General features: G+C 43.3%; 1 protein-coding gene and 1 long non-coding RNA gene across 13 annotated transcripts in view; one reads left to right on the forward strand and one right to left on the reverse strand.

Annotated features, from left to right (window-relative positions):
* The window catches only part of LOC129817521 (protein 4.1-like), a 96,991-nt gene extending 86,776 nt beyond the window's left edge, over positions 1 to 10,215 (forward strand). For 5 of the 12 annotated variants that reach the window (XM_055872856.1, XM_055872857.1, XM_055872855.1 and 2 more), the window contains 8 exons: positions 1,251 to 1,409; positions 3,036 to 3,098; positions 3,860 to 4,516; positions 5,611 to 5,739; positions 5,832 to 5,930; positions 6,567 to 6,647; positions 7,377 to 7,492; positions 9,166 to 10,215. In XM_055872856.1, coding sequence (XP_055728831.1) covers positions 1,251 to 1,409; positions 3,036 to 3,098; positions 3,860 to 4,516; positions 5,611 to 5,739; positions 5,832 to 5,930; positions 6,567 to 6,647; positions 7,377 to 7,484 — 1,296 coding nt within the window. In that variant the 3' untranslated portion in view covers positions 7,485 to 7,492; positions 9,166 to 10,215. The remainder of the gene's footprint in view (positions 1 to 1,250; positions 1,410 to 3,035; positions 3,099 to 3,859; positions 4,517 to 5,610; positions 5,740 to 5,831; positions 5,931 to 6,566; positions 6,648 to 7,376; positions 7,493 to 9,165) is intronic. The other 7 variants (XM_055872859.1, XM_055872860.1, XM_055872863.1 and 4 more) reach the window with 5 other exon arrangements.
* Positions 9,653 to 11,427, reverse strand: LOC129817523 (uncharacterized). The gene is made up of 2 exons (XR_008753711.1): positions 11,342 to 11,427; positions 9,653 to 10,852 (listed from the first exon to the last, which is right to left on the reverse strand). It is a non-coding gene; the product is annotated as an uncharacterized LOC129817523 (long non-coding RNA).
* Positions 11,428 to 15,915: the final 4,488 nt, after the last annotated feature.

Genomic DNA, 15,915 nt, shown 5'->3' on the forward strand with positions numbered 1-15,915 from the left:
GAATGAGTAAATGTGTAAACTTTTGATTGGTACTGTATATATGGCAACTTTTGTGGCCAAAAATAAGGGGTAAGTGTGTGTGTGCACGTTTGTTATGTTTCCTGATCTTTCAAATCTCTCAGATATACAGTACCGTTCTGCAATGTAGAACATAGTAAAAAAATAAAGAAAAACCCTTGAATGAGGTGTGCCCAAATGTTTGACTGGTACTGTAGGACACACTTCCTTTAGTCCCTAGAATACATCTATCTGTTCCATGTATGTAGTGAATGTTATTCAATTTAGTTTGGATGGGCTAATGGCAAGAAGGCCAAAATACATTTGATACCTCAAGGGGTCTACAAATTCTAAATAAAATTATCCTTGGTATGACCTTGAAACATTTCCGTATAGCTTACAGGGCTTAGAATGTTATGGCTTAAATGGCAGTTACTATATGACCTTGAGATCAAAAGATTGGAGAAATTTACTTAAGAATTGACTCAACTCGTGGTGAGAATTGTACATGCTGAATACAGCTTTTCAACCTTTCTGGTGTATGTTAAGTGGAAATAAGAATGATATAATTGAATGTATAGTGAAGCTGCCCTCCATGTGACTTATCGCCATGGCAACAGCAGGTGCCTATGCGATGTATAATTTTACACCTGCCGACTTGTGTGACAACAAGACTTAACACCGTTCAAAGTCGAGCCCTTGTTCAACAGTCTCAAAGGGAAAATGTATCCCTCTGGTTGGGTTCCACTGGCAGTTCCACGTTTTGATGTTCAGGTGTACTACTGATCTGAAGGGTTTAAGCTCATAACAAAGCCTCGCCTCACTGATCCCTCATCACAACCCTTGATCAGTGTGGATGTTTTCTACATCCTCCTCTCTAAAACGGCTCAAGTTGAACCCAGAGTGCTTTCAATTCCATATTTTTATCTGATAATTAGATTGAGGTCTCATTTGGGACAGTGTGTGACCATTTGTAATAGGTAGTGCCCAATAATACCCTGTACATTTCTGTGGAGTGATATCGCCTCCTGGTGGCTCCTTAGGAAATGCACTCTTTACTCTGCGCTAGGTCTAAAACGGTTCACCCATACACACAGTAAAACTAACCATAAATGGGCAGTCAGTGAGGCTTGGCATCCATCCTGTTACTATCATGGTTTACAGACTAATGTACCTGTTGTTCTCCCCATCGCCACGTTGCCCTCTCCTCTCCCCCACCATGGCTGTGTGTGGCATCCTCCTGACACCGCTAGGACCTGGATAAGACTCAGGAGGATGTTTTGAAACATCAGGCTAGCACTAGCGAGTTAAAGCGCAGTTTTATGGAGGCCACCCCTGAGACGCGTCCCAGTCAATGGGAAAAGCGCCTCACTGCCAGCCCGGCTACCAGCTTGCGTCTGCAGGCCCAAGGGGTACGTGTCCAGTTGTGTCCGCCTGTCCCACCAGCCTGCCTGCATGTCCTCTACTCTCCTCCCTGTTTCCACCTCTCTCTGATCTGTCTAGTCTGCAGGGAGGCCCTGGCCCCAACCTCTGTTCCCTGGTTCTGACTGTTTGATGTGACAGTAGGATATAGAAGTATCACCTCTTCTCCTTCTCTCTGTGTTCCTAATTCCACTAACACTTTTTTTGTAGCTACACATGCCACACTGCACCAACCGTTCTTTTGCGCTTGATTTTCTGTTTTCACAATTTTCTCAGCCTCTTATGTTTTGAAGTTACACTCAACATAAGGGTATATTTGCACTATTTTTAAATTCCTTTCTTTCTGAGCTTTAATTTTCACTGCTGTATTATTTAAGAACGGTATGCTTCATTCACGTGCATCGGTGTAACTGCTTCTCCTTTCAGCTGGACAAGCCTCACTATTGATTTCCTACTTTGTGTCTCTTGTGATTTCCCACCCTGTGTTTCAGACCTGTGTTTGACTGTGTTGCGTGATGTACTGCATGCCTCTTGTCATGCTGTGTCTACACCCAACAAGCAGGTGATAGTGTTCACAAACAGGCCTTGGGCCACGTCCTGGACCTGTGTGTGTGGCATGTCTTTGTTACAGATGTGCTGCCTCATTCCTAGAACACAAACCTCTATTATCCCCGTCTCCCTCTTTGTTTCACAGCTGAACGCTTCTACTGTGGCACCTTTTCCAGCTTTCCCCTCTCCAGTTTCTCTGATGTCAATCTGCCACCCTTAGCCACTAAAGTTTTAAGGGCACTTCTATGTCTTCTGTTGTGTTTTTTGAACTGTGTGGATTAGCTTGGGAAAGTTACAACTCGTATTCTCCATAAATGTGTTTGTCCAGCATCTAACTCTGACCTAATTGCTTTGTCATTCTCTAACCCGTGTACAGCTTAGAGGAAATTACCTCAATTTTTTTTGTGAATTTGCTTGTGAGTCTGGTCTGGTTGACCCTGGCTGTAGCACCATTACGAGAGCAGCAGAGGGCGCTGGCGCTGTATTCTCTAGCCCAATGGCCTCAGCTCCACTCACTGCCAAGGTGCTCCTCAGTACAGATCAAATAAAACCATGCGACTAATGTATTGTCCATTGTTCCTTCTCTCTGCTGCCGTAGCAAGTTCATGTCCAGACCGCCACACACAAAGTAATGGCTGAATTTACAGTGTATACACATTGTGACAAGATGTGTCATTATCTTGGCAATGCACAATATGATGCAAATATAATTATTTGGCGATGACATACTAAGTTTGTACACAAGCTGTAAGAGCGCAAACAAGGCTGGCCATAAACTTGAATATTTTCTTGACATTTCATTCTCTTCTGTCATTTGCCTCTTCTTGTTCTAAATGTATGTGTTCTGACTTCTTCAAGTGCTCTGAGTGTTACTACACTATATGTTTTTATATCGAACTGTTAAAAGTTCCCTTACAGATGGGTAATGTGATGGTCATGTTTGTGCATGGCAGAGTCTCTCCCTCCTAACCCGCTCAGAGGGGAACCTGTACAGTGCTATGGTAACTAACCCTAGTGATTCCTGATGCCATGCTGATGTGTGAGTGACCGTTGCCTTTGTTCCACAGAGGAGCCCCCCACCCACAACCCAGGAGCCTCTCCCTGACCTCACAGTGGACACGGTCTCTAAGGTGGTCCCCCCATCTAACACACCCACCTTCTGCTTTCTCTCCCCCACACATATTCTTAACTGCCAGCTCATCAAAATCAAATTTATTTATATAGCCCTTCGTACATCAGCTGATATCTCAAAGTGCTGTACAGAAACCCAGCCTAAAACCCCAAACAGCAAGCAATGCAGGTGTGAATGCACGGTGGCTAGGAGAAACTCCCTAGAAAGGCCAAAACCTAGGAAGAAACCTAGAGAGGAACCAGGCTATGAGGGGTGGCCAGTCCTCTTCTGGCTGTGCCGGGTGGAAATTATAACAGAACACGGCCAAGATGTTCAAATGTTCATAAATGACCAGCATGGTCAAATAATAATAATCACAGTAGTTGTCGAGGGTGTAGCACCTCAGGAGTAAATGTCAGTTGGCTTTTCATAGCCGATCATTAAGAGTATCTCTACCGCTCCTGCGGTCTCTAGAGAGTTGAAAACAGCAGGTCTGGGACAGGTAGCACGTCTGAACAGGTCAGGGTTCCATTGTTTCCAATGTTCCACCTGTTCCAGGTCAGTTGTTTTATTCCAGACATCTCTTCTTCCATCCATCCATATCTCTCTGTTTGCTGGTTGCCATTACGCTGGCTTTTCATCTGTTGCCATTTCCATCCCTCCTTATGTTTGTTGCATTGTATTTTTTTAGTTGGTGTTGTCCTTTGTTAGGTTGTGTGGTCATCTTTTACGTTTTTGTTTTTTTCTCTCTATTCCGTTTGTTTTTGTTCTCTGGTTTAGAGTTCAGATGACAAACAGAAATCAGACAAGACAACGTTGCAGGCAGCAGAGGTTGAGATAGAAGAGACAGTAGTCGTCGAGGAGATCAGGGTGGCACCCAAAGGCTCCGTCATCACCACCCCCGAGGTGGTGGTCACCCCTGTCGCCGTGGAGACAGAGGTCGAGAAGCCCAAAGAGGAAGTGATGGAGGAAGTGATGGAGGAAGTTAATGAGGAGCAGAAGAGGCCTGTGAGCGTGTCCTCGGACAGCCACAGTGAGAGCGAGGAGGAGGCAGGGGAGTACCACCCCCAGGTCACTGTCAGCGCCTCAGTGGACAAGATCAAAGAAGAGCCTGAGGAAGAGGAGGATGAAGCGGTAGACCATGAAGAACCAGAGCAAGTCGCAGATCCCGAACCACTCCCAGAGGTTGAGGTAGAGGCCATGCCTTCCCCTGCAGTAGTGGAAGAAACCCCTATGGCAGAGCCAGAGACGGCCCTTGTGGCAGAGGAGAGCACCGAGGACATCCTGGTTACCCTCGATGAGGCCCCTAACGGGCATGCTGAGGACCAGCCTGGCCTGGTGGCTGTGGAAGAAGAGGAGGAGGAGGAGCCCAGAGTCAACGGGGACGCGTCTCACGCTGAGACGGAGCGCATTCCTCGGGTTATTTGTTGCTCTGAGGTAAATGAATGGCTGCTGCCTCAGAGCTGTGTAGTACTGAGCCGTGCACACTTCTGACCTTCACCACCACCCACCTCCCCTCCTACCTACTTACTACATACCTAGCTACCTACTGTACCTACACACCTACCTGCTGCTTCTCTACTGTCTGTCCGTGCTTCTCTCGCTTAGCACCTGAGCGTCATAGCAATGGGCAGCTATCTGAAGGCCTTTCACCTGCACAGCGGTCGCTTGGGCTATTTTTCGAAGCAAGTTGAATGTTGATAAGTGATAATCGTAAGAAATAATGGCTAATATCCCCCAGCAGCAGCACCAGCCATTGTGGATCTGTGCCAAAGTGCTGCCCTCTGTCAATCTGCACCCCCCAGACTCCTTCACTGTAATCATTACCACCTCAGTGCAGCACGTTTCTGTTGGGGTTTTATTTTGACTCGGCGTACTGTGTCCCTTCATACATTATACATACTGTGAGCACTGTATTGGTCGCCCCTGGGCCCTGTGTTTGAACGCACTGGCAGAAACGGAGCTGAGAATTGCATGGGAATGGAGGTGCTGTTGTGCACTGCATGTTGTGTGTGTGTGACAGCATGTGGAGTGTCTCCTCCCCTGTATAGGGTCTTTATCTGTAAGTGCTTGGGTGAGATGCGTTATTGCTTGGTCGTTGGCATTAATTGGGTTTAGTCACCAACGTGACTGTCTTCAAGGACTCATCCTCCCAACCACTTAAATGTCACAACGTAAATTTCTGGGAATGTCAATGCATGTCTGTGTCAAGCTGTTGGTAGCCTGTGGCAAAGATCAAAGCAAAAATGCATTGTGCACTTGCATAACAATTACAAAAACCTCTGTATATTATTTGCCTTTTTTGTATTTTCAGTTGGTAACTTAGCTGGCATGCGCTTGGTTGCATGGTTACGCCGAAGAGATTGTAGTTTATAGTTCTGTGAGTTTTTGTAACGTGCATAAGTTCTGTTCCTTCTACTTTAGCGGTTGTGCTGTTTTTGCCTTGCCTTTGCATGTGGTATTTGCATAGTGAAGTGGACCAGCATGGTGTGTGTGTGTCTGTCCTGACTCTCTCCCTCCCTGCCCCCAAGCCACCTGTGGTGAAGACCGAGATGGTGACCATCTCAGACACGTTTGCGGCCCAGAAGACTGAGATTACCACTAAGGAGGTTCCCATCGTGCACACAGAGACAAAGACCATCACTTACGAGGCTGCACAGGTAAGACCACTCTTTAGATAGACCACCACCTCTATATAGCTAGTGTTCAGTCGGGTAATATGATGCTCAACCTGGCTCTGTTTGTTCTCCAGCTGGACGGCAGTGGAGACGGTGAACCAGGCATTCTCATGACCGCCCAAACCATTACCTCTGAGTCGCTGTGCACCACCACCACCACACACATCACCAAGGTAACCACACGGCCAAGAACACCACAAAGTTAACCACACACGTCATCACGATTACTACATACTTCACCATGGCAACGTGTGTGGTAACCTCCAAGCCACATCATCACCATGGTAACGGCCCAGCTCTCCCTGGTCCATTGTAAACACCATGGTATGAAAAATGTTGCAGGGAGGACTGGAATCCCATCTGGCAGCATTATTCAGTGTAATCTGTGTGCAAATGAAGAGCAGCCTGCTCTGTAGTGTCGATGCTTGGGGCTGTGACTGGCACCTACACAGCCCAGGCATCATTCCTCTGTTGTGACTTGATGCCGACTCCTAGATGCCAAACGCCTGGCTTAAGCAGACATCTGACAGCAGCTGCACTGCTGGACAGTGTTGCTAGCAGGCTGCTGAAGAACTCTGGTTTTCCTCTGCTCTCTTGCTGGCGGCACCAAACTCATTTATACACATAGCTGGGGATGTTTTCTCTTTAAATCCTCCTCCCTGGGAGCACACATGTCCACAAGGAGATACTTCCAAGATTTGAATTTGATGAAATTCAGCTCAGTGCATAATTTAAGCCTCCTAATGGATTTGTTGTTATACTAGTACAATATGTCTGTGCACTTATCCTGAACATCGGGCTGTTTGCAGACATTAAAAGGCGGTCTCTCAGAAACCAGGATCGAGAAGCGCATTGTCATCACCGGAGACTCAGACATCGACCACGATCAGGTGAGGGTCAGTCAGTCACACCAATCAGATACGTCCTCTGGTGGGAACCAATTACACAGTACACCACAGCAGCTTGTACTACTGAATGGAAGTTGTCGGCCTAATACATTTGTCACTTTTGTCCATTTAGTGAACATTTATAATTAATATGGAAATTAAATGAGAATCTGTCATATTTATCTATCATATGCCATACTACCAACTGCAATCAATAGCTCGCTCATATTGTGTAGTGAATGTCTCAGCTGAAAGAGATGCATCGATTCCTGTTATAAGACCCAGCACTCTGATTTATAGTGTCAAGAGTTAGTCTTTTACCTCCCTCCGTATGAGAGCGCTTCTGATTTGTTCTGTTCTCTGGACATTAAACTAAAGAGTACAGCAGACTGATACACTCCATACAGAAGTCCCTGTAGAACGGACAAATATTTACAGCAACATATGTTTCCACAGTAGAATTTCACCCCAAACCCCAAAGGGACAAGCATGGGCAGACTACCAAGTCATCCTTTCCATATCCTCCTCAACCCCTCCCATCCTTTGTCCTCTCAGTTGATGTTTTGCAGATTTTTTTGTTGTTGTTGCCACCACTACTTTTCTAATCTGTGTCCATAGTGCCTCCATTTTGTTTGTTTTCTGTTCCTTTGTGCTCCATTATTTCCGTTAATGCCATCGTCTCCCTTTCCTTTTGGGTGTGTTGTTGCTGGGGCGTGTTTCCACCCCGGATAGGCCTTGGCCCAGGCTATAAAGGAAGCCAAAGAGCAGCACCCTGACATGTCAGTGACCCGGGTGGTGGTCCACAAAGAGACAGAGCTGGCCGATGAGGGCGAGGACTGAGGCGCCAGGTAAGGCCCAAGGCTGTGGTGATTAGAGGGGTATAGAGTAAGGGAGGCTTCCCTCTGCTCTGACTCTACAGTAGCCCTGCTAGCCCAAACAGACAGCACATCAGCTGGAAATAAGTCCCCCACAGGGTGGAACTGTCTGTCTCCTTGTCTTTGTCTTTGAGTTCTTCATCCCCTCTGTTAACTCCCTGGTTGCTCTGTCTGCATTTATGACTGAGCTATTTTGGGATGAAATGTCACAATTCATACAGAGTGTCAGAAAACCAAACATCTGCAGATGTATCATTTTGTCTGAGCAAAATATTTTTGTTTTACTTGCTTCGCTAACCTTGTAACAGCACTGTCTATATTCTAACATGCACAGTGCGGGCAGACTGTGGCACCACACTCCACCAGACAGATGACACTTCATACATATTGGAACAGCAGATTAATGACTATGCTAATTAATTGGTGTAAGGGAGGAGAAAACAAATATTCCCTGTAGGTTGTTAGCTTGAAAGCCCTTTACAATAGTTCTTTCATCAGTCACTCGACTTTGTCAACCATTGGACATGAAACCATTATAATCCATTGAGGTCTCAAGAAGCTTGGATCAAGCCCAGAGAATTGTTTTGAAAACACCTCAATTATTTCAGTCACAAAGCAGTATCTATGGCTCATCAAATATGAGTCAGAAGTGGGTCCTTACAATAGGATAACATGTACCCACAGCAAAGCAGAGGCTCTGAGCCAATTGATTGGGACAGTGGATCCATGGGTGGCTGGGTGGATCATATGCCTTCATTACTTTGGTATTACTCTGTATAAACTAGCTCATTGCTCTGCCTCCACCCTGTCCATATAGCGGTATATCCACGGGTCGTTTGGCAAGTTCAGACAGCCCATCATGCCAGTTGTCCGATGCACAGCGATTTGTTTACATGGATTGTAAACCAAAGCTTCTGTCATCTCCATGCGGAGCCTGCTCTGCGCTTCAGCAACGCAAGAACTGCCAACAGGAAAGTGGACTGATTAAAAGTAGTACATTTATTTCCACTTCAGAGGTGGCCCAGATAGAGCTCCATCCAGAGCCAGCCTGCCCAGCTCAAGTGTTAGTTCTGTCATGCCTCTCCAGTTCTGCTGAATTGGGGGGAAATGAGCAAGACTGCGGTGGTTGCTGAGAATAGAGTAACACTTTGATTGGTGAAGCAGCATGTGTAACCGTCTGTGAGAATGCTGCGGCAGCTGTTGTCAGATCATCAAGTGCTTTTGTCTCGCTGTAGTCTCCCTCTCTACTTACCTGGCATGACGTGAGAGATACCTCTCTCATCAAAAGACTTTGAAGCAGGCGATGGAGTACTAGCTGGTTTGGGTTAGCCCCAAGGAGATGGTGGCTTTAAATCCCAGTAGGCAAGTATCTAATGAAAATCCAGTTCATGCTGTATTAGCACTAAAGCTCAGGATTTGGCCACTTTCAGTGAAGCAGATGAATTCTTCCTAATTAAATTAGAAAATAGTAGATATGATCAACTGTATAATCACTGTTCATCAGTGCAAGGCAGTGGCATTACCATACCAAGCTATTTTAGTTTATATCAAATAGAGCTCTAGACACAGCTTTAAATTACTCCAGTTGGTGGTAGACTCATTCAGTTTGAATAGAATATTCATCCATCTCTCCTTGTCTTTCTCAGAGCTGAAGAGCCTGTGAAGTTCATACATGGATGTTTGAGAAACTCCTGTCATCTCCCAAACCGAGAGTCAACCTGGTGAGAAGACAAGGCGAAGACAACCCAGAGGCTGAACTCCTGTGTGTTTCATCGCACGCCTTCCTTTTTATCACTCAGAAGAGAACCACTTAGCTAACATTTGTAGTGTGTTTTTATTCTTAGGTGCTTTTTGCTAAAAGAAGAAAAAATGGCTATCATTATTAAAACCAGATAGGATATATCAAGTGGTAATTTTTATTGTTGAGTAGTATTCACATTCCTAGTATGTACAGACAGTGGTGTTATGAGAAAGTACATTTCAATATCCAGCTTCCTGGATCTGTATGAGGACAGGAAGTAAGACTAGGTGGATATATTAGCTTTGGACCTAGTCTTGTTCCATGTTGTCTTAGAGCCAGATGTTTATCGTTTTTTTTGGGGGGGGGGGGGGAGAACAGCAAATTAATTTAATTGGGTGAGTTTCCAAGGGACCAGCAAAGGGTGACGCACTGTGTCATTTTGTACATTGCAATATAGTGTCAAAACTGAAGCATTCCATTAAAGTGCAGGTGCTTTTCCAATACCTCCCTCAGAAAAAAAACTGTCAAAAATAAAAAGCTTGGAACTTTTTGTTTTCTGTGACTTTCTGGCATCATTAATCATAAATATATTTGTAGAACAGTTTTTTGTCTTTTAAACTTTTTTTGTATTTATCTGTAAACTGATTTACTGTAGATGTTGAGGTGTGTTTGCCCCTTTTTTAAATATTTTTAATATATTTCAGAGGTTTGACTGCTAAAAGAAACACAATTGCCACCATTTTAATATTTTCCTGTAGATAAAAGAGATTGCTGCCTCATGCCTAGTGCTCTCTACAGTCTGACCAAACCCAATGACGGCATCAATTAGCTCTTTGGACCATGTGTATAGCAGATCATCTCAGATTTTCAGCAGCTTGAAAATTGTTTTCCCCCTCTCCACCACAGCCACCTACCCCTCTGTGTAACACTGAAATAAACATTTGTTATTCTCTAATTGGATGACTTTGGTTCCTTTTTACACAACACCCTTCAGCAGCCAAACATCTTTGACTTCTTGCTTTCCTGTTGAACCACAAAAAAACAGAACATCCTCAGAAAAGTTTTCATTGCTTTAGAGAAGGCTCAGATCTTTTTACAGAAGCTCATTGTTGACTTCTGGGTTCTGTGACCTATCAACCATAGGCAATAGTCCGAAAAGAACTTGAATAATTCTTAGAAATAATTGAATACTGATGGTACAATAAACAATGATTTTAGTAATAAAATATGCACATTGTCTCTGCATTCCAACAGTTTATAAACAGTGATTTGGAATTCCATATTATTATCCTATGCAGGCTGTTGCTTCACTCTGTCTTAGCTGGTGTTTTATCCATGATCTGGCGGTGGATAGTAATTGTATTCAGCATCTCCATCCCCTGTGCTCTCCCTGTAACACTATTGTGCCTGCATGTCCTGTGAGTTCTCAGAGCGCTGTACTGTACCCAGCAGGGCAATATCCAGTATGGGGCCATCCACAGTTCCCTTTCTCAGGTGTACATCCTGTCGTCTCTGCCTGGGTGATGTGGTTGTGTAGCTCAGGCTGGAGGCCATGTCCCTGGGGTAAGGTGCTGAAGACAACCCTGCCTCTACTGATTATAAAGGAAAGAGTGTGTGTGTGTGTGGTCACATCCTCTGTCTGCAGCCAGCAATGTTTGAAAGCTGTGAGGTCTGAGCCCTGCTGAGAGGCAGAGCTCCATCAGTAATACCATCAATAATGAAGTGGAGAAAGTATCGACAGATGACTGAGCCTTTAAGGCCAGCTCCACACTAAGCCGCTTTCCAAAGACTTAGTTCTCTCAGATGGGAAAAGTTCTCAAAATGATGGTGTTTTTGTATGTTTGAAATGTAGAACTGTTTCTATGCTGATGCAGCTGTAATTCAGTAATATGCAGCAAGTCAAATCATACCAGGTGTACACAGGCTGGTTGTCCAGTAACAATATGCTACAAGTAAGATGTTACAGATATTGACTAACTTTATATCATGTAATTGTCTATTTTTAGATCACTGACATTATCCAAAATCACTCATTTGTTAACTATTATTACAGACCGAGCAGAGTGCAGTTTAATAAGTACCTTCAGCTTCCAGTTCAGGTAAACAATGATCTGTATCAGCAGCAGAATGACAGGCAGGAAGACCCCAACCCACAGCAGCCATCCAGGGACCTCCCAGAGAACCTCTGACAAACACCAAGCTGGACATACTGATGGTGGTAACTGGTGAGGGTGAGACAGGCCTTTGGCCCTGTGGCACGCTGCTGTAGAAATACCACTTGTGATTTGGACTTTGTTCTGTTTAAACAACCCAGTGATTACTAAGATTTACTACTGCCTGGTTAATAGTTTACCCAGCCCTGGTGCTGGGTGGCCAATCCAGACGTTAACTCCTGTTATCCTGCTATGATGTCATACACAGGTCTCCACTTCGGATAATTATAATTTCTCTGAGAGTATGAAGGGTTTGATGGACACGTCTGGTCTGTTGATGTAAACTGGATATTTGAGAGAATGTAATTGGCCGAACAGAGATTTTGAGTGAAGCTGTTGTTGGAAGGTTATCTGTGAATGTCTATTGATTGGTTTGTTTAGTTGTAGTACATGTGATAGTGATAGATTGACTATACTGATCTCTGAATGTGTTCTGGAAGTCTCTATACTTCTCCCAAACAGTTACTTATTCAGAATACAATTTCAATCAGAATTGAAAACAGATCACTGCTGTTTGTCTCCCAAATCCCCAAGCTATTTCCAGTTGCTCATATATAGGATTTATATAGGATTTTATTATAAACAGGTGATGCTCCCTAACTTTCATTATTGGCACGATAAGCACTGTTTGCTTCGAGAAACGGGCTTTATTCTCCGCTGCGTCTGAACTTAAGTTCGGCTATCGAATTCTGTCAATATGCAGTGTGTTTCTTGAATAAACATGAGAGAATGTTCCCTGAACACTAAAGATAGAAAGCCTCTGCCTGATATGATTAGAGGAAGGATTTATAACACTTAATGAGCAATTCTGAACCCAATTTACTCCCCCCCCCCCCCACAGGGATTGCATTTCATTTTCAATAAGGGGATCAAGATTACAACCAACTGTTCTGTGTAGGAAGAATGTTATACTGCTTCATCTGGCCTAGTAATGTTCAATTCTTTGCCGTTTGGTTATTTACTTATCCAGTTATTCAAATGAGCCTTTGGGGATACTGCGATTAAAAAGCCTTTTTCTCAATCATCTGCATATCAGGCCATTTCTGAGGCTCTCTTGTTTTTGTGGTTTCTTGTTCATTTGCATAGAGTGAGAAATCCATCAGATGAATCTTTGATCTGCTTTGTTTAATTAATCCCTCGACCCTAGCACCAACCGTCACCACTCAGCTATCAGATTGCGGGACACACTTTGACCGCTAATTTTGACTTCCAACCATCATGATAAATTAATTAATGTCTTTCTCCCATTTGATCATTAGCTTATTTTGGCAACAAAGACCTGCCAGGCATCATGGTTTCTTGGGGATTTCTGTAGCAACTAAAGATAAAATCCATTTTGATATCATGGATGGTTAGTCCTCTGTCTATGAATTTGAGTGTGGCTACATTTCTCCGGACCCATCTTTCAGCTTTTTCCCAAAACAGAGTGGCTCCTTTATTTTTTTAACGAAGGATTCTAGCTTTAAGGACTTTTCTCTGTCTCACTTGCTCTCATGTTCTCCAGAGAGAGGATGTGCTTAACATACAATCACTGTGCTTATTATTGGATACAGAGGGATAATATTCAATGGCATTCAGCGTTGTGGGTGGCTTTTCTATGGGTCCTAGGTCTTGCTATATCATCCTAAGAGAATACACCTCCAGCTTGACTTTAGACAGCACAAACCCCACAGCTCTGTCAAGCTCAGTTCCAGACAGAGAGAACTGTATGTGTGATCAAACTCCATGTGCACAGTGTTACTGTCTGGATGAGTTGAGCCCTCTCTCATAATGGAATCAGCTGGTATAACTCTCTTCCATCGGGCCGCATGTCTCTTACTCTGGCTACTCAGCCATACTACTTCACAGGAATTAGTCATGACTGACATTTCCACAGCTAGCACACTAACTGGAGTTTTGAATGGGTATCATGCGCTCTGGTTCGTGGGGCAGTCATAGGTTTAGGCTGGGTTTTGACAGTGTAGGGCCAGGGTGTGCTGCTTTTATATGAATAGTCTTATAGGCCTCCATGAGGCTCTATAGAAATGCAGTGCCAGAAACAACTATTTTGAAAGGAGGACTTATTTACTAACATGTAATTAGGATTAATCTATGATCTAAACCAGAGGTTCTCAACTGGTTTTGCCTTGACCCAGATTGGACCAGGTTGTCTTAGTCGCTCCCCAATATTCGGATCCCAATATTTTTGGGGCCAAAATGCAATGTGGAAAACTGTTTAATGCTGTATTGATAGTAAATGTAGAAATGATATTACACGGGAACAACATTCCCACCTTTTTCATTTTCAATAGTACAATTTTGCACAATAATATCATCACTGGTTTGAGACTACAAAATCAACCAAGTCTACAAAATAGTGCTGCTAATAGCTTTATATTAAAAAAAATACTGTGATTGAAGAAAAATAGTTCAGCGATTTAAATTATTTAGTTAAAATTTCTACACACTTTCTACCCGGTTGTAGTTGTTTAAGTTCAGACTTAAATGTTTTACTCCAACCCGTGACCAAAATCTGGGAAAATAATCCTGCAGACATTTTTATAATTTGGGGTTGCGTCCCACCAGTTGAAAACCGCTGATCTAAACTCCACAAACTGTCACACGAGCTAAAAATAGCTCATAAACAGTTGGTCTATTAAAAAGAGAGCGAATATTACTCAATGAATGGAAATGATCAAGTTCAAACAGCACCACAAAACATGATCAACTAATCATAGCATGTAATTACCTAGCCCCAACCCAGAAGAGATGAATTATGTTTAGACTAACTCAGACTTCAGTAGGTAAAACCATGATTCTGAACCATGATTGAGGAGAGACTGTAATTTGATCACCCTATTGCAGGGGAACTTTCCTACAATGCAAGACATTTTAAACTTGTATTGTATTTGAAGTTTGTAATTTCCATTTTGAAATTTCAGGCTTGATTTTCCCTCACATTTGCTGCTGCTACATGATTTTGTCCTCCTGTAACAAACTGGCTCAAATTAAGATCCTACATCTGTAAGTGGATGTGCCCCTACAGTGATCAGGTCTGGGCCCACTCTCATTGCCCCACCATCACACTTCTATTACCTGCATTCAATCACATGCCTGTCAATCATATTGACAGTCATTGGATGAGACATAATGGAGTGGCTTCTGATAGTGTGGTTAATCAAGGCTAAATTGGTCATTGGCGTTGTCATGCGGAGCATACTGTATTGTCGCCATATTTTCTCTCCAAGATAGGAAATTCGCATTTAACATCCATGTGTATGTTGGTGAGGCTACAAGAACATTTTCAATTCCTTTCTGGAGTTTTGTTATGTATTCATCCAGAGTTGCCAATGTTCTATGCATGCCATCAGGCTTCATTTTGAAACCAGACTATTTCTAGTCACCAGCACTCAGCATCAACCCAAGGTTATTTCAGTTTTCAAGATCACACGTTCTCAGAAATGTCTCTCGCTCTCTCCACCTCATCTTCCACCTATTGATTTTGCTAATCTCTGAAAACATTGTTTGACCCCCTGTATTATCCACTGTAAATGTATGACTGCTGTCTACAGAGAGTCAGTATAGCTGACCTAAGTTTGTAAGTATAGAAAAAAGGAGTTGTCTGTATGTTTCCAATCTTGGAAAGTTCTCAAACCATTACCGTCCATGATATCGGTGAGGATACGGTTTCCACATTGGGGGGATAAAAAAGGCCTCCCTCCAGACCGCAAGGCATTTTTGGTGAAACTCTTGTGTATGGGCATGCCATTTTGATTCCCAGTTGCATTGTTTTAAAAATTTGCACCAAATTGAAATTGTGAGCAATAATACGACCCAAGCGCAGTTTACATTGTTCAAGGGATATATCAGTGAAGAGCACCTCTTCCAGAGTAATAGGAAACACCTTATTTATCTCTGTACTCAGCCAGGGGGCAGAAGAATCATGTCTAAACCAATTTTGTATGGGGTGAAATGATAGTGCCTGGAAATGCAATTTAAAGGATAGTCCTACGTCGTTCCCGCTTTATAAATGTGTTAATTTTATCTGTGATCGTTTACCTTGCCATATACATTTTGAAACTATTAATTTTATCCCAATAGCCAGAAGGGGGAGCCGTGGGAAGCATTGAACTACAGAAATTCAGCCGTTGCAATGTATTAATTTTTACAATAGATATTCTGCCGGTTAAAGCAACTGAGATATTATTCCATCTACTGAGGTCAGATTTAATTGATTTGAGCGTTCTGTTAAAGTTTCTGGCAAAGGTTTTATCTAAGGAAGGAAATGTATCGATTCCCATATTTAAAATGGAAAACTATTGGGATTCCATAAGTAGAGATGGAGTTGTCCATCGGGGGCTTGAGAATATTAATTTTATAACTTGAGATGAAGCTGAATTTATCTATGATCTTCAATGCGTTTGGGAGCAATTCAAGTACATTGTCTAGATATAGTAAACTAT

This window comes from Salvelinus fontinalis, chromosome 20, assembly GCF_029448725.1.
Source record: "Salvelinus fontinalis isolate EN_2023a chromosome 20, ASM2944872v1, whole genome shotgun sequence".
In the NCBI taxonomy this organism is placed as follows: Eukaryota; Metazoa; Chordata; class Actinopteri; order Salmoniformes; family Salmonidae; genus Salvelinus; species Salvelinus fontinalis.